General features: G+C 39.6%; 1 protein-coding gene across 7 annotated transcripts in view; it reads right to left on the reverse strand.

Moving 5' to 3' along the window:
- grin2bb (glutamate receptor, ionotropic, N-methyl D-aspartate 2B, genome duplicate b) overlaps positions 1 to 18,779 on the reverse strand; it is a 122,151-nt gene that overhangs the window by 13,036 nt on the left and 90,336 nt on the right. For all 7 annotated transcript variants that reach the window (XM_016671293.1, XM_016671292.1, XM_016671291.1 and 4 more), the window contains 8 exons: positions 15,457 to 15,571; positions 15,083 to 15,288; positions 12,215 to 12,386; positions 10,390 to 10,543; positions 8,676 to 8,801; positions 7,279 to 7,508; positions 6,220 to 6,380; positions 3,263 to 3,450 (listed from right to left, as the gene is read on the reverse strand). In XM_016671293.1, coding sequence (XP_016526779.1) covers positions 3,263 to 3,450; positions 6,220 to 6,380; positions 7,279 to 7,508; positions 8,676 to 8,801; positions 10,390 to 10,543; positions 12,215 to 12,386; positions 15,083 to 15,288; positions 15,457 to 15,571 — 1,352 coding nt within the window. The remainder of the gene's footprint in view (positions 1 to 3,262; positions 3,451 to 6,219; positions 6,381 to 7,278; positions 7,509 to 8,675; positions 8,802 to 10,389; positions 10,544 to 12,214; positions 12,387 to 15,082; positions 15,289 to 15,456; positions 15,572 to 18,779) is intronic.

Here is an 18,779-nt window from a genome sequence, read left to right on the forward strand (position 1 = left end):
TATATATATATATCACAGCTAAATAATTCCAAGTGCTTTCACCTTGAAATATCATTCAAACTTTAAAATGTAGTCACATCCTTCAAATACTACTGTTTATTTCAGCTTTTCAATATCTTTTAGAGATTTCATAAAATCCCTCGGCAATTTTTTTTGCTTGCATTATGCTCCTTTTATACAGTTTTTCTCCTTGCCTTTTGCTTTACTTCGCTGTTTCTGCCTATTTCTTACATTTCAGCAAGTCTTCAGCAATTAACTCCAAACGCTTCTGCAATTTTCACTGAAAATATGCAGCTTACAGCCTTCACAGTGCATTTTCGCAAAACATTCAAATTTTTCCTGTTATTTTTTCAAATAGGAAATTACAAAGTGTCTGGAATGAATAGTTACTTGCAAACATTCATGGGGGAAACAAACATTATTTGTCTGAAGTTACCTGGTAATAATTTACCGCAGGTTTATAATCAAGCAAACTAAATTATGCCATAATTGAAAATGATGAAATTAGATTGCTGCTAAGATTGGCTTGGTTAGTCACAACAAACAAAAGCTATCTCATTTTTCCACGCTGTACCATCATCATTAGTCACCATTCTGCAGCCAGTGGATGCTAATGGGAGATAAATCAGACATTCAGACAACCTGCTGCATATGCATATTGAAATAATATGTTCTGTTATAGCAAGACCACAATAACATGTAAGATTATGTGGAGGTAATAATTCATACAGAGATAAATGCACTGGATATCAGAACATTAAAACTGTCTTCCTGAAACAAGTGAGGGGATAAATACAACACACACACACACACACACACACACACGCACGCACACACACACACACACACTTTATTTATATATATATATATATATATATATATATATATATATATATACAATGATTATGATGGCAGTATGGAAACCTCCAAGCCTAAAAGAAGTATATAGCTCATTGATAAAGGTTATTTAAATACAAGTGGAAATATGCACATATATGTTCAGCAATTATTAGAAGGGCTTTGACGGCTGTGATGTTGTAAAAGAATCACAGCAAATAACCCTCCCTCATGGTGGTTATTTCTTTGACATTTTTATTTTTATCGAAAAAATAATCGATCTAAATCTGCCAGAGGTATGAATAACTTTGGGCTCAACTGAAGATCAAATTGATTACTTTTCCAGATTTTTCCAGACTGTAGGAACTCAGTTTCCAACTGCTGAAAAGAAACTGTCAGCAGGATCAAACTGGTGGAGTAAAAAGTGAACCTGAAAAGAAGCTGACAGAAACTGATAACAAATGCAGCAGCAAATTACATCACTGACAAATTCAGTATAATTTCTCTGTTGAGATGCTGCAGTATAAATCAGATAAAAATCTGCTTCCCCTGGTGAATTTATTTTCCATGTCAGCCTGCCAACATATGGAGGCAGTTTCTGCAATCCATATGACACCGACTGTCAGTCACACATGTGCGGCAGCATATAGAAGCGTATCCGTATGAAGGATTCCATCCACCATGTTGCTTTGAGGTAATTTCATCAGTATTTTTTCTGGTTTGTGGCAAACAGTTTTCTCAGTGTTTCCTGAGCAGCTAAATATACACACTCACACTACATTAAAGCTTTTACACCTACAACAACCGGAGGGTTTCTGCTATATGTCGACTGTTCTGCAAAGCTTGGCTCTTGGGCTGTTTCATCCTGCAGCCCAACAGTTTCTGAGTGTTTTCTCTGGTTCTATTGTATCAAACACTGAAAGCTGCCCGTTTAAACATTTTAAAGTTCTAAATTTTAATAATCATTGTTAAAAACAGAGGCATTGGGCGCAAGTTGCTACAAAGCAGAGATATGCATTAAGTAGTAGGAACATGACACGTTTCAACTCCAAATATGTGTTGTGTGCTTCAAAGGTGAAGTGATTTTTGTAGCGATCTTGAGATATACTTCTCCAGATTTTCTAACTGAGTTTTGTTTAGAAAATGGGTGGTGAACAGAATTTGAAAATCTTCATTTCCCTATGTATCAAGACACCACACCTAAAAGGTCAACCCAACAAATATACTCCAGCTATCAACAACAAAAAACATAAAATCAAATAACTTGTGTTATTTTCACGTCAGCCGTTTGTTCAGGCTGCAACAGACATTACTGGCAAAGGAGAGAAGTGACCCAGAAGTGATCTGCAGCAGATACCAGCAAGGCATATCTATTAGATAAAGGTTTCTCTGTTTTATCCTTTTCCGTTTTCAACCTGTTTGATAGGGAACACGCTGTACTTGTAAATGATTCAGGCATTTAGGAAATCTCAGGGGTAAGAGTTTGCACTCTCTACACACAGATTCTGCCTTTTACACTGACTACGCCGAAGCACACTAGTCATCCTAGTGCGTTAAAGGAAGTCTGAAACTTGAACTATAACAGTTTATCTGTGTTGTAAAATAATGGTAAAACCTTGATTTACAGCAACCGTTCTCTCGCACATAGTGCTCTGCTCCGAATGTTAATATTTAATGACTGCTCACAGCAGGAAGGCTAGAAAAACACATGATGATGTTAAATATAGTGCTTGAAGAAAAATTGGAGTCAATGAAAGTCAGCAGGCTTACAGTGTTACAGCATAGGAGATCAGAAATCGGCTACTAATGCCTGATTGGTGTGATTCTTTTAATTCCTTTTCTCTCATTCTCGGCTAAGCTCCAACAGCTGACCATGACGGCATATTATGCAGCGTTTGCTTAAAATTAGTCATGTGGAGAGCAAAAAAAAAAAAAAAGTCACCGCAGGCCTAAAGAAAACTAGTTGCAGCTGATGTAGAATCTGAAAGTCGAGACAAATCCAGCAAGCATGTCTCTTAAGCCAATAGACGTTTGCAGTCAACTTACTAAAATGCCTTTTTCAGTCCATTTAATTGCTTCGTAAATTTTACATGATTCTCATGCAGTAATGGAGACCAGCTGGTTTCTTTTCTACAAAGTGTTTAAAGATCACATTTAAAATGGACTGTTTTGAGTTTAGGAATAGTTTTCTACCTAAATAATTTACAGGTTACAATTTAGTTACAAATAAATAAATAAAAATCTGAAAATGGCTGAAAATAAGTAAAAACGCACTCAAAGAAAAACTGCTCTTCAGAAATCTTGAGCAAGTATTGTTGGAACAGGAAGCACAACGTAAAGAAATCACGAATACCTCTTGACCTCTGTGAAGTTTTGTTTATGCTCGTTATCGATCATGAGCGTTACCAACGCTGTCCAGCCTTACCGTCTCCAAACAGCATGAGGATAGCCAGATCCACGGCTCGTTTCCAGCCCGAGTCCTTCTGGATGGCGATGCCGTAGCCCGTGGAGGCGAACACTTTGCCGCTGCCAATGGTTACCAGCTTACACCCCTCATCCCTGCCAGCCATGTAGTTGAGCACCGCTGCGTCATAGATGAAGGCATCCAGTTTCCTGTGAAGCATAAAGATGTGCTGTTACAGTGGAGAAACTCATGCAACAGTTAAACCCTTATAGACTTTCGTTGTGCCTCACACAAGACACAGCCTGGTTGATGTGTGTGTTCCAGTTGCCCGCCAGTTAAATTCTCAAGAACTTTATAATCATTATGGAGAGATTTTATATTTGCTTCAGCAGCACTTGGCACCTGCCCACACTGCCAAAAGTACCAGCAGCTGGTTTAGTGACCATGGTGCTCGACAGGCCAGAAAACCAGACTGACCTAAAGCTTGTGGAGAGAATCTACAGAGGATTGTCAGGATGAAGATGAGAGACATCAGAACTATGCAGAGAAGCTAAATACTAATATCAAACCAACCTGGGACCTCTAAACAGCTCAGCAGAGCCACAGACTGATCACCTCCATGCCACACTGAATTGCTGATGACCAAGTTGAGTGCATACTGTGCAGTGCATGGACACATTTCTCTGTAAATCAACATTTGTGCTTTTAAAATCTCTTTTATCGACTTTATGCAATATTTTAATTTTTGGGAAAAGTTAAATTTTGGGTTTTCAATATCAAAACATATCAAAGTGACCAGAAATAAACACCTTAAATGTGTCACTTCATGTGGGATGAATATGTATGAGTTTCACTCTTGAATCATTTGCTGCTGTCTTTCTTCTTACTCATGTGTAACGTATATCTATTTTAAGTTACTCTGTTGTCATGGTATTGGTGAACATACTGTCATGCTGATTGGTTTTATGTAGTCAAAACTCAAAGGTCTCCATCAAACCCGAAAAAGTATTGATACCTGGAACTTTTTCACATTTTTCAATGTTCCAACCACAAACCTTAATGTATTTTATTGGGATATTATGTGAAAGATCAACACAAACTGTTTCAGAATAATACTGTACATTTGATAGCTACTATCAGCATATAGTTGTATTCAGTCACATATACTTTAATAGTCCTAAAATGAAATAAATAAATAAATTCAATGCAATCAATTGCTCCTGAAATTACACTAAAAAGTGCAAGCTACCTGTGTGTAATTTAATTTAGACTAATTATGAAACATTATGAAGACCCAGGTTAAGTTTTCTTTTGTAAAAAATCCCTAACTTTGAACATCTCACAGAGCACTGGTCAAAAATAATGTGAATATAAAAAGAATATGGCAAAACTGTAAACCTATCAAGATATGGCTGTCCACCTAAAATCACTGGCAGAGCAAGTCAGAGAAGCAGAAAAGAGGCCCGTGGCACCTCTGGAGGAGCTGCAGAAATCATGAGGAGGAATTTCTTGACAGAACTATTTTTGGCTGTATATTCTACAAATCATGGAAAAGTGGCAAGAAGTAAGCCAGTGTTGCAAGAATGCCAGAAATAAGTTCTGTTTACAGTTTGCCACAGATCATAAAGTGAACACTGCAAGAGTGGAAAAGAGTGCTCTTTTTAAACGAGACCGAACACTTTAGGCTGTATGCAAAAAGCAACATGAGGAGGAAAGCTAACTCTGCACCTCTACCTGAAATCATTACTCACTGTGAAACTTGCAGGTTCCTGCATCATGCTGGGTGGAATTCAGAAAAGCTGAACAGGCTTGATGGGAAGATCAGTAGAGTCACAAACAAAATCCTTAAAGAAAATCTATTTAAAGCTGTAAAATAATGAGGTGGGGGTTTTATTGCCAGCAGGACATTTGATCCTTAACATTCGACCAAAGCTTCAATGAAATGGCTTAGAACAAAGCTGTGCATTAGAATGGCCCAGTCAAAGTCCAGACTTGAATCACATTAAGTATCTTTGGCTAGACTTGATAAACGATGTTCACACTCCAGAAGAGAAAGTTAGTTGAGACATACCTTAACCCTTTTTAAATTAATTAACTTGTGGGGCCTGACAAATACATGACAAACTTTACAGATTCTTCTTTAATGGAAAAAATATTTTAAAATTTAAAAATGTAGTAATTTTTAATTCTGCTTTGCAACTTTGAACTACTTTAAAATAGTCTGTCCTATGAAACGTCAACAGAATACTTCGAAGTTTAAAGATTGTAAAGTTATAAAATGTGAAAAAGTCCAAGGGGTGTGAATACTTTTGTAATAAACTCCATAAATTCTTCTCAAAATCAGCGGGTGGTTTTTCTATGGCTCCTGTTTTTGGTCTAATGATGTTAAAACACTGTTGTAAAATGTCCAGGATCCACTTTCCCATTGTTTAAAGTAAAGCATTTTCCAGAGAAGCTGTGTATGTTCTACATATTGACCCACAGTCAGTTGACTGATTGACATGACAGCCTGCTGCTTCTCCTGCTACCTTCAAAAGTGCCTCAGGGCACCTCAGGCTTCCGTGGCCATTCAGCATCGGTGAAACATCACCACTTTGCATTCCTGTTTCCTCGGCAGTGCTTGATGAAAATGTTTGAAGACAGCGAAAGAGAAAGAGTGACAAAGATTCAGTTATAAAGCAAACACAAGCTCCACTGCTGTTCTGGACGCCACTGTAAAGGCAGATGCGCACCGCCGCTGGCTGCTCCTTCACATTTCCCCCAAATGATCCCACTTCTTCTGCAGCCCTCTCTTATCATTTCATCATATTTTTTTTTGTTTTTTGTTTTTGTTTTGCATCACTGCGCGACATTCCAGATCTTTAACACTGTCTTTTTTATTTATGCTGACATCCTTTCAACTTCCTCCTTCCCTGCATCCCCCATCTGTCTACCAGCCCTTGCCCCTCCAACCCTTTTTCTCTCTGTCCCTTCCTCACCCCGTCTTCAGGCTGTGCAGGGCTTCATCTACATTCTTCTGGTGGAAGCTGGTCATGTAGGCGTGCATGTCTCTGTAGTTGTTGCGGATGTTGCGCTCTGTGCTCCCGTTGGGCACCGTACCAAACCGGAAAGGCGGAGAGAACTCGTTCGGCTTCTGGAACTGTAGAAAGGAAGAAAAAAAAATAGAGAGATATTCTCGTTTGGATGTAAAATAGCAAAAAGCTGCTAAAGCACTGATAAGAAAAGGAAAAGGAGAGAATTACACAAGTGCCTAGAGTTGCAGCAAAAAGAAATGGAACATTTTAGACAAGCACGCTCTGCACACCAGGAGACGTTAGAGATAGTCTCAGAGAAATTAATTGGACTCAGCCTTTTGCACGTATATGAAAAGACAATCGCAGATAAATCTGAATTTCTTGGTGCAACGTGAAGGTTTCATGGAACCAAAAACAAGGGGAAAAAAAGCTACTATATCAGATGATATCAGCACCACTTTGAATTTTGAAATTTGAGCTCCAAGCATTACATTTTGGTATCTAGCTACCGCAACCCACAGATCTTCTGATTAACTAATTGTGACGTAACTTTGCCAAAAGAAAGAAGGAAGGGAGGAAAGAAAAAAGAAAGATGTTTCTTTATAGAACCATACACTTTTTTTTTCCAGTAATCTGACATAATCCTACAAACAATAATTCACTTTAACACTCTTACAAGGTGAGAGACAGCAACAGTGAGCAAGGAATTTCAACTGAGGATGTTATAATTTGACAAAATGTCTCATAGCTGCTCTCACACCATTTCCATGGATGCTGACCTATTGGCTTGTAAAATTAAAGAACCAAAAGAACCGAAAAACACAGCTGAATGCTAATACACAGCTACTACTCTACAGAAAACACACAAAAAGATCCTGTTCTTTTGCATTTATATACTATACATGGTATTATGTACTAAAAAGGCTACAAAAATTAAACCAGCAACATGAAAAAGTCTGCAAACAAACTCTAGAAGCATACATTTTTCACACACCTGCTCGCAACGTCGCTCTAAATCCTCACCTTTTTGTCTGACAAGCCCGACACCTGGTCCACGTATTCCTCCTGGATCATGAAGGCAGCCAGGTTGGCAGTGTAGGAGGCCAGAAAGATGACAGCGAAGAAGGCCCACACTGACACCATGATTTTACTGGTGGTGCCTTTGGGATTCTGCACAGGAACGGAGTTGTTGAAAACCAGGCCCCACAGCAGCCAGATGGCCTTGCCGATGGTGAAGGAGGGACCGCCGGGCTCTAAAGGGACAGAATGACAAGACGAGAGGACAGTGGTGGGATCAGCGTGCTTTATTTACTTTCGACCAGATGTCGTGGGAGGCCTTTTGAAGGATCGCCACCATTGAATTTGTCAGGGATCACAGTATGTACTGAGGAGTTTCCATTTACTCCTGCAGCTACTGCTGGGGACAGCCCGGCTTTTATACACTCACTCTGTTCCACCTGCCTCTGTGGCTGTATGACAAGGCGTCAGGAAGCAAATACTACCTACAGCAGCTTCGTGGCAACACAGATGAGGAGGGAGTGAGAAGGGCAAAGTGGCAGATGGACGCACAACAGGCTGTGATGAAGCCGCAGCGGAAGCACAGAAGAGTCTCGTATATGCAGGGATCCTACATATATTTCATGTCAAAATTATATTGTTTAGTGTTCCAGGAGATGATGTTCTTTGGAGGCGCCAGATGTAAGACAACATCAGGCTATTTATGTGCCTTTATGAGGCATCCAGTCATTCAGAAATTTCAGCCCTCAACAGAAATCTAACACTTATTTATTTTTTTTCTTGTTTGACTGTAACCATGATAAAAAAAATTCAATCTCTAAAGCGAGTCTTGTGTATAAAAAGGAAAATAAAGAGCTGAATCAGAACCAGTGAATCTGATGAGTAAATTGAGTGCACCTACCTGCTAAAAATGCATCTGATTCAACAGACGCCGTTAAATCTGAATCATGTTTCTATCTAACTCCGTCCATTCAGCGGTGTAACACTTTAATATTATTACAACAAAAAAAAAAAGGCATTCCAATAGCAGAACAGGTGATTTCTAGTTCACACAATGAGGCTAAGAATACTTAAGACCACCTATCTGGTTCTTGTCAATGATCCCCTTCATTAGTGAAAGAGCTTAAGCGACTGTCAATGTAGATAAGCACTCAAAGACATCACGCAGAAAGTCTCAGCACCCCAGTTGCTCTCATTCAGTAAAGATTGTCAAAGCAATTTAGCACCTGGAGTTCTCTATCTGAACGGTGCATTCAAGGAGAAACCAAAACTCGATATTCATTTCGACACGTTAGATTGTTTGACAATGAACCTCATTGCCCCATTTTTCCAGCATGAATCAAGCGGGCCCAGACGTGCAAATGTGTGTTTCTGAATGCGTGCGTGCGTGCGCGTCCTCTCACCTCGTCCGTCTGCCAGACAGCGATTGTAACCCACCGGGCTGAAGTACTCGAACACAAAGACAGCCACGGCCGACACGATCAGCAGCATCACAAACATCATGACCCAGACATCGGCGCTGAAGGGCTCTGAAGGAGAGCGTGTGTTGGGGTACAAAACAGGGCAAATATGTTAAAGCATTTTAAAACAATATGGGGTTTTTTGTTGTCGTTGTTGTTTTTCCATTCAACCACTGTTCTGTTAATGTTTATGGATTTTTCTGAGATTGTGTGAACGACGACGAGCAGAACTGACGGGAAGGGAAGTAAGCGTGAATATAAAACTCATAGAAGTGAGCATGTTTTCCAGTTGCTTTATATTCTGCACTGCAATTTTCACCCGCAGCAATTTACTTTACAAACAAAGCCATTAGATTAATGTACTTTGACAGCTGCTCTGGAGTGTTAGGCTTTATTACAAAATTGCGTTTTTGAGCTGTAATCACACCAGAGATGAGGAGACCTGAGTGAAAACTCTTTTAAGTGCCAAAATATTTATAATAGTGTCATTTTTACAGCTAAATGGAAAAAGTATTATTCATCCATCTGTCCATTGTCTATACCAGCGATCAGTGAGCGAGAGGAAACACTGGCTGGGTCTAGAAGGGTGTCAGTGCTTTTATTTAAATTAAAAATACATTTGGATAGCAACTAATCTGCAACAACTTTTCTCATTAAAATAAGATGCAAAACACAAGTCTTATCATAATTTTCGGATGCTTCTTTAGCTAACTTTTTGGTAAAATGTAAACTTTTCTAAAACTTTTTTCCTTTTTTTAGTTCTTTTTACATTGTGAATGTGGAAGCGTTCTAACTTTAACTTGTTAAATATAGCTCTGAATTCTGCTTTTGTTTTTGATTACTCCAAATGTTTAAATGATCGCTAATCACATTTGCTCAAGTTTTTTTTTTTTTTTTTTTGCTGATTGCAAAATCTCCAAAATCAAGCAGAGGATTTATCTGCTTGATGTCAATGATCTGACCGTTCTGAAACAGACTAACCTTTTTTCTACAACCACATGGATCATTCCACCTTTGTGTACCATCTCAAAGATAATCACACACGCAGTAATTTTCCAACAGAATGCTGGCATCTATTTGCTTAGCTAAATCCAGCTGGTAACCTTTTTGTTTTTTTCCCCCCAAGTAACGTAAAAGCTCACATGTGAGCAGAGACTGAACTATTTTCTTTTTGGCTGGCCATTACCATATCCTGTTTCGTTATATATATATGCTTGTTTTTGACTGCAGAGATGGAAATTAGCATAATTGTTGTCTCCAAATGCAGCTGACAAAGAAAAGGTGTGAAAATGATGAAATCTGGCCTTTGAAACAATTGTGCCAAAAAACCTGAAGACAGGAAGGATTTCACAACAACACAACACAAATGAAGAATGTGTTTGTAAGTGTTGAGCTGATTTCCAGATCGAAGCCTAAAAGCTGAAGATTGGCTGCAGTCCTTGCAGGAACATTTACTGCTTCTAAAATTTGAGCTGAAACAACATGGACAGGTAAAACGAATCAAAGTCAGTGGAGGCTGATGTCATTGTTTCCATTGCTACTCAGTTCAGTAAAAAGGTATTTAGATGTGCATTGCTGTGCATTTATGATGTGAAGCGTGAGGTCATGTGCATCTAGTGGGTGTTTTGCCAGAAGCGCCGGGTGTGTTTCTCCTCACCTAGAAAGGCAGAGGGGGAGACGGTGCCGTTGCTGCGGGAGACCATGACACTGATCCCCGTCTCGATGAACGGCACGGAGAAGTCGATGACCTCTGACCTCTCCTCGTTGATAGTGAGCGAACCCACGGCCATGTGAGCATTCTTCGCCACCACCTGGGGGTCAAACAGACACAAACACATGGGCTCCGTTATAGAAATAGAAAAGAAAAAAAAAAAAAAGAGTGAGCTAATGTGATTTCCAGGTTTCTCACATTAGGAGAAAACGGCGGAGAGACTAATGTCTACATAATCTCTATTCTGGGTCAGCGTTTGACTCCCACCAGCATGCTCTCCTTGTGTGCTCAGGTATATTTAGCTCCATGTTTCTGGAGCCTCTGGCCACGAGTAAAAAAAGTGGACAAATGACTATGTTATTAAAAACTACGTATGCTGGAGTGAATAATACTCTCGCACACTTTTGTTCCTCCATCACATTTATTCCTCGAGGCCTCCTCTTTTATTCTCGATCTGTTCTCTGTCTGTTGTCCTGTTTTTTTCTTTTTTTCTTTTTTGCTCATGTAAATGAAATCACTTGCCACTCGCTTAAGCTTTAAAGTATGCACAGCGTTGCCTAAGTGGAAACCTCATCAGCTAAAGACTTCGTATTTTAAGATGAGACACAATCAGCTGCACGTCTATGCAAGACGGCTGAGCTGTGCCGACTGCGTAATGTGTGCAGCAGTGGAGTGGGTCTTTGCCCGAGGCGGCTTTCTCCCCCTCGCTCCAATCCGCGCCTTCTGTATTCTTGCTCCATCTCTGATTAGGAACCTTCATTGAGTCCTCCTGAGGTTTGCTGGATCTGATCACAAGCTTCCCCTCAGGCCGGGTTGTGGGAAACAAGTGCTAGACGTCCTGACGGAGACGGCGAGGAACTAACAGAGACAGATACTTAGACAGCATCATCAGCCATAGCAAATAAAAAAATAAATAAATTTAAAAAAAAGATATATATTTCTGTGAGTGGGACTGCATTTCCTGGCTGTTGAAGTGTCTGCGCAGAATTTTTTATTTCAGACGTTTCATTGAGACGCCGACTCAAAAGGGCTTGAAAAGCGGCTTTATGCATGCGGTAAAAGGCGGTAAAAGTGATGGGGAGGGTTGTGGGGGGGGGACAAAGATCTTCTATGGATTGAATATATAAACACATTTATTGATGAATTATAAATGCATTCATATCTGGTGCGCCTTTTCACCCACACCCGCAGAGATGCATGCGCAGCCCCGTCACAGAAAGAGTCGCTTCACATCTGTGCAGCTTCTCGCTCACATCTGCTTGAGGCTAAATTAAAAGGCTACACCTGGAACGACAGCTTATCTCTCGCTGCAGACCAGCAGATGCTAAACTGATCAAACCGAGGCTGCCCTCTATGTATTCGGGTTACGTGGGATGTGTTATGGTTTGCAAACATGAGCAATCTCGCTGCTGCGATGAATATGCAGGTTTAAGCACACATCACATTCGTTGTTTTTGGTGCACTGCCTGGTTGCGTCACTCCGGCGGCTCAGTAACATTTGTATGGTAATATCTCCTGCGTTCTGCTGCAGTGCTCTGCCAGCTGTGAAATCCAAAATCAGCTGGTGTGCCAGCAGGTCTGCATGAACTGTCACTGTGGGTATTTTCAACCTGCTTACAGACCACACAAAGCTGGTGCTTCTCTCCAAAGGGGGCATAAACTTGTCACAACAACACACTCCTCTTTTCTTCGCAGTATTATTTTAAGATTTTACACAAAAAGTAACGTGACCACTTGCTGTTAGTCAGTAATTAGTGAAAAGTGTTCTTACCTCTCCCACCATGCCGTTCCAGGTCCCATTAACCTTCTTGCCGTGTTTACCATTGGTAACCAAATATAGGTCGTACGTGAACTTGACGGTTTTCGCAATCTTTTTCAGGATGTCAATGCAGAAGCCTTTGCAGCAGCGCTTGATGTAAATCCCCGAATCGCCCGTCTGATTGCTGCGATTTGGGAAGCAGAGGAGGGAAGCAGAGAAAAAGCAGAAGTGGCAGGTCAGTATTTATGAAATGCAAAAGTCGTGGGTTGACACAAAATGTGTCTCTGAATTGATCAGTTCATCACAAAAAACCACGTCAAGTCTGAACAGAACGGATACAGCGGCTTGTAAAAGTATTCATACCTCGTGAACTCTTCCACATTTTTCCTTACCATGTCAAACTTCTGTGTGCTTTATCAACCTTCCATATAACAGGTCGTAGGAACCGGATCACCTGTTTCCATTTAGTGCCATCACCTGCATCCTCTAACCTCACTCCAGCTATCTCCTGGTAGAAACCAGACCGTTTTTAAGTCTTTTATTACCTCCAACTGGTTTTTTCCTGTTTTTCTCTGTATTTAGCTTCAACCATCGTGCCATCAACTCCGACCAGCTTCCGTGTCTCTGCTGCAGAAAAGCATCTCCAAAGCATGACGCTGCCGACACCATATTTCGCTGTTTGAACGGTGTGTTCACGTTGAACACTTTCTTTCTGCTTGTCTTGTGGCAAACTGCAAAAACTACTTTTTATGGCTTTTTGTAGTCACAAATCATTTATCAATAATTTTCAACTAGGAAACTTCTAAAAAGAAATGTTTTCTGTGTATTTTGTTCAGAAGAATTTGAGTAAAGGGATACATTTTTTTAATGTTTTTTTTTTTAAATGTTGATGTACCAAAAACAAAACAAAACAATAAAATGAGTTAAATGTGAAAAAGAAAAAAAAAATCAAGCATAATGCAGCCATCATTTTTCTCACATTAAACCTGTAAATGAATGAGTCACAGATTGAGTTGATGCTGTTTTTCCGTCAGTTGATTAACTTTTACATTTACAAATAAACAACAAAACTCCCAGATGCCAATTGTATCCTGACAAAAGAAAACAGGCTTAACTCTTCCATCCAAATCATACAGTAATGAAAGCCTCAGAATAACTCACAGGGAAGGCAAACATCTAACCGAGCCGTGCGTCATCAGTCAATAAGCTGCGCTGGCTCCCAGCAGATACAGGTGCAGAACAGCTGTGCACCAACACAATGGCAGCTTTGGCACAGTTAGTGGATGCTGTTTTCGCCAGAGCAAGGACAAAAGTGTTTGTGCTTTTTGTGTTAATTTTATTTATTCCTACAGCTGCCTTCTGAAATCAAGCTGCTTTAAGTGAACAGCCCTGGCGATAAAACAATGCAGCAGAGAGCACGAGGTTTTGGCACCGACGCTGCAGAAGCTTGCTGAGTACCGCTATGCGTTTAAAGACGACTCCACGTGGCTCTGCGCACATTTGTGTCTGAAAATAATCCTGCATGTTGGTGCGCCTATGCCTGATATGCTGTGAGGGAGACAGGCGGAGGAGGGTAGTGCAAAGACGGGCATTGGGAGAAAGAATGGAGGTGAAAGATATCTCAATAAAGAAAATAAAAAAAAAAAAAAAAAAAACATGGAGCAAAGATGTGGTGCTGCCTCGGGAGATTTCAGGTAGCCCAGAGATAGAAAAGGAGACCACTGAACAAAATTCATTATCACACTCCAAGCAGAGCTGGGAAGGGAGAGGGGGTCAATGTGACTGGGAGGAAAGCAGGGACAGAAACCGAGCCAAGTGTTCTACTTTGCAGAGGTGAAACAAGTCAAAGTAATCGCAGGACTGAAAAGAAGAGCTGGAGAGTGATTACAGCGAGCTGTAGCAGCAGAAAACAATAGAAAGCAGACAAAAAGAGACAGAATGGAGCTAAATAATAAAAAAAAACACTTTACTTGCAGGCATGTTTCTAAATGGAACTGACTTGTTTGTTGTTTTGTCTGACTAATATACACCAGCTTGCAAACACACCCTTACACCTCTTTAACTTTATCGATCAATCAATCAAATTTTATTTGTATAGCACATTTCAGCAGCAAGGCATTTCAAAGTGCTTTACATAATTAAAATAAAAACAGCATGTGAGAAAGAGTTTAAAAAAAAACATCATTAAAACGCAAACAGTGAGAAAGAGAAATAAAAAGCTGTCTCCAACCCTTTTGACTTTAGTCAAACGCCGTTTATCACATTTTATCACATTTTATCACATTTTGACATTCTAAACTTTAAGTTTTCTTCTTTCTTTTACTGTAATGTCCTGCCCTGCGTCCCCACAGTCAATCGTTCACTGTGTGTTATTTTAGTGTTTTATGATGGAAAGCACTTTGAAATGCCTTGTTGCTGAAATGTGCTGTACAAATAAAATTTGATTGATTGACAATGTAAATAAACTGTAAATGTACTGTAATGCTTGTGTGTGCGCTTGTACACACAAAGATTCACACGTAAATACTCATTTAAGCTTCCACACGTTTATGAGCAAATGGCAAAAAGAAAACGTAGCCATTTTTATTGGTAATTTAACACCTGTTTCTTAAATAAAAAAAAATTCTTTCATAAATCCAACTGATTATTTCTCACAACACATGGAAAATTGTGTTCAAAGATGTGCTCAATCCACTTTAAGTGAAAAAAAAAACCTTGTAGATGCTCAGACGTGATAAAGACATTCCTTTAAGTACCATTTTATAGCACAATCAAGTAACAAGTAGCAACTTTGTGGTGTAACACAAACACTTGGAAAGTTTTACAAAACAAATTGTCTTCAGTTTACTTACAGACGAAGCACTAATGTAAACTTTGTACCTGAGTTTTAGCTGCTTCCGACACGGCACAGTGTTCCTCATGCATGTCCCACTGAGTGGATCCACGTCCTCCACGATGACAAACGGCGCCTCCTCCAGAGTCACGATGGACAGGTGGTCCTCCCGCTCCTCCACGTCAGAGTACAGCTCGAAACGAGGCCACACATGGTACCTCATCGTCAACGAGCCTCTTTCCCACTTGCCAACCTGCGGAGGGAGAGCCGTGTGATGCACGGGCAACTCCAAAACATTGATTTCAAGTGGCAGAAGGAGACACTCCAAAACCGAAAGCAGCGGCACACACCTCACACAAGGAGCAGAATGCAGGGACGGGGAAATAGAAGAGGGTGGAATGAAAGGAGAAGACATTTTTACCCTGTCCCACTGCCGGTCCTTGTCGAGAAGTATTATGACTAGTTTAGGGAACATCTGGTGGCCTTTTTCGCTAAATGACAGGTTTCGACCTTCAAATGTCACATTCATGACGTACCTAGAAAAATAAAGAGTTTAAGTTTTAGTCACAAGAATCCTTTTTATTTATTTATTTATTTATTTTTGGGGAGAGTAGAAACTCTAACAAGACCTAAATCAGAATATACAGTAAGATGAGTGAAAGTTTTTTCCAGGTTTATATTTTGTTTTCCATGTTTTGTAATAGATATAAAATCAGTGGACTGAAAAAGTTGGAAGAACACACTAAAACAATCTGATATTTTTCTGTCCGAGCCACTGATACCAAGCTGATGCAATCATTTTGGCATCTCTGGAAAGGAAGTTCGGTCGACAAAAAACTAAACTTCACAACCCTCAGGGCCCCAAAAGCTCCATCTCTACATCCTGGTAACTGTGGGAAACCTTCAAATATCCTGACATGTGTGCTGGACTTTCTTCACCTGCACACACAGGAATCTGCTTGTTATTTCTGTAAATGTTCTGTTTATGCTGTTGGGACAGACTCTGCAGAATCTCAATCAAATTCGAGCTCTAAAACAATGACCCAGGAAATAATCTCGAAGGAAACTTCATCATTCTTCAGAAACTGTCATTCACAAAAACCCTGGTCAGACGTCGCCCACCGTTCGGCTTATAGTTCAAACAAGAGAACATGTTTGAACTAACATGTGAATTCACTGAAATTCACTCACACCTGCTTCTAGTGTCAACTATGTTCTAAATTCACACAATTGGTCATAAAGTCAATAAAAACAGGCTGAAATAAGAATATTTCTTATTTATGTTGCAATTTTATTTGAATATTATTACTAGTTTTATATGCATTGAGTAAATGCTTATTTACTTTTTGAAGTTTTAGTCAAGATGCTTTAAGGAGAACAAAGTACATTTTGATAGGTAAATACTGAGTATGAAATTTGTAAGGCTGCTGACAGGAACAGCGACTGGCTGTACGCATACATATTGCAAAGAACTGCCTGAACTGCAATAAATGTTAGCTCATTATTGCATTCAGACTCTTTACGCCTGTAACATATTTAGTGCCACTTGTTGTTTAATGCAGCTTATAAAATATTAGAAGTAAAGAAGTGGTAGGGTGGTGAAGCCTGTAATTAAAAAAACTGCAAGTTGCTTCAATGCCAAAACAAGAGACAAAACCCAGAAGCAACTTTTTAAAATAAAACCTTGTTGAGAAGGAAATTAATATATATACATATTACTTAGGAGTTTGCACCAAATTCAGAACAGATAGCAAAGATTAAGGCATGTTGTGATGTTTTTTTTTTTTCTGATATTGCCTTGTTCATAATTTCATTCACTTTTTTTAAAACGAGTAGACAATGGTAATCTAACCTATTTTTGGCTTAATTAATTAATCCATGACAGGTTAAATATATAATATAAACATTTTTGACTGATTAATATTTAAGCTCAAACAAATTCAGAGCATACAGAGAGCAGCACCTCAAACCAAGCCACATTTTAACTTTTCACACAGTTATTTCCTTGATAGCTGACGTACAAAACGGTGCCTTTAACACAAGATATTTCTAAAAGTGGAAACCAGAGAACAATCACTTAAGTGTCAAAGAGTCTGACTCACTGTTATGAATACTCGCTGGTAAGCATTCATCTTTAGTCCAGCTGATTGTATTGGAAATGCAATTTTATTCTAATCTTTTGTGTATAATCAAGAAAAGAATATCTAGTAAGGTGACGCTGCAGAAATGTTGCTTAACATCTGTAGACACAAAGATCTCTGTCTTTCCATGTAGAATGTAGTTTTAAGTATACAGATGCTTTTGTTAGGCACCGTTATCACTACACTTTACAAGCAAAACAAATATGGTGAAAAATGTTTAAAATATTTTACTACAAGCCTTCCAACAACCACAGAAACATCTAAATTAGTTTAGTCCTTTGTGTAAACAGATACTGTGGAGAATTATGAAAAAAATAAACAGAGTAAGCAATACAACAAGTATAAAACTGAAACCTTGACTGAAAAATTTGTTCCAAAGAATCACTTCCTGAAGTACGACAGTACAGACAGACGTGCAATAACACATTTCACCCTGTTGAGGGCAACATACTATGTTGTAACACATAGAAAATATATGTCATGTATTATCTTATTGACATGGGACGGGTATAAACATGGTTGAATTTAAGTCTTAATATTTTTTGTTCATTTTGTTCAGTTTTAGAGATAGCGCAACAAACTTTCTAGACAGCGGTGCTTACTACCGATTCTAATATTGCACGCTGATGCCTATTGTTGGCTCAATAACTGTCGACACGATATGCAGAAACAGTGGATGATTACCTAATATCCAGTGGCCACAGTCGATGACATAACTTCTTGAATAAGTACCTCATTTCCAAGTATCGTGCAATATTTAAGAACCACTTCAAATTAAGTGTCAAGAGATCAGGGCAGGTGTAGGCGTATGGATAGTACTAGGGAATGGGATGAAGTTTTAGCCTTTTCTTTCTGCTATTTTTATCAGTAGAAGTAGTAGCCTTGACAGTTTTGCATTCAAAGCACAGGCCTAAGACCACTACAAAGGTGACCCACTTTGAAACATATGCCACCCGATAGACTTAGGAGGAGGCGGAGGAGAAGGAGTACAGGTGGGAGTGAAAGCAGAGCGACAAGCAACCAGACCGGAGAGCCTGAAGCACTGAAAAGCTGAGAGAGAGAGAGACAGAGAGAGAGAGAGAGAGAGAAAGAGTATATTAACTGCCTGGTGAATCCATATCAGGATATACAGTATATGTGTCAACAAGTGTAGAGCGGTGGCAGATAAGTTGGAAGCATGGCTTTCGCTCTCAGCCGCCTCCTTCTCTCCCTCTTTCTCATCCTGATCTGTGGGCTGCCATCACCATGGAGATGCTGCGCTTCTGAAACAATCCACCGGAGAAATAAATATCTTGAATGCAAGCAGAAAGGAGCAGTGTGTGTGTGTGTGTGTGTGTGTGTATAGACCTTTAAATTTCACCCATCATCATCGTCATCATCATGTCCAACAAAGACAATTAGTCTATTCACAGCTAAATCCAGAGAACAGATGAGGCTGAAATCTGCCCAAGATTTTATCACAAGTACATCCCACTAAAACAGTCAGCGCCTCTATCCATTGTGTCTTTGATTTTATTTATAGAGCAATTCGCCCTCTTTAACATACACGCGCGCGCACACACACACACACACACACACACACACACACACACACACACACACA

Source organism: Poecilia formosa, unplaced genomic scaffold, assembly GCF_000485575.1.
Source record: "Poecilia formosa unplaced genomic scaffold, Poecilia_formosa-5.1.2 Scaffold43, whole genome shotgun sequence".
Classification (NCBI taxonomy): Eukaryota; Metazoa; Chordata; class Actinopteri; order Cyprinodontiformes; family Poeciliidae; genus Poecilia; species Poecilia formosa.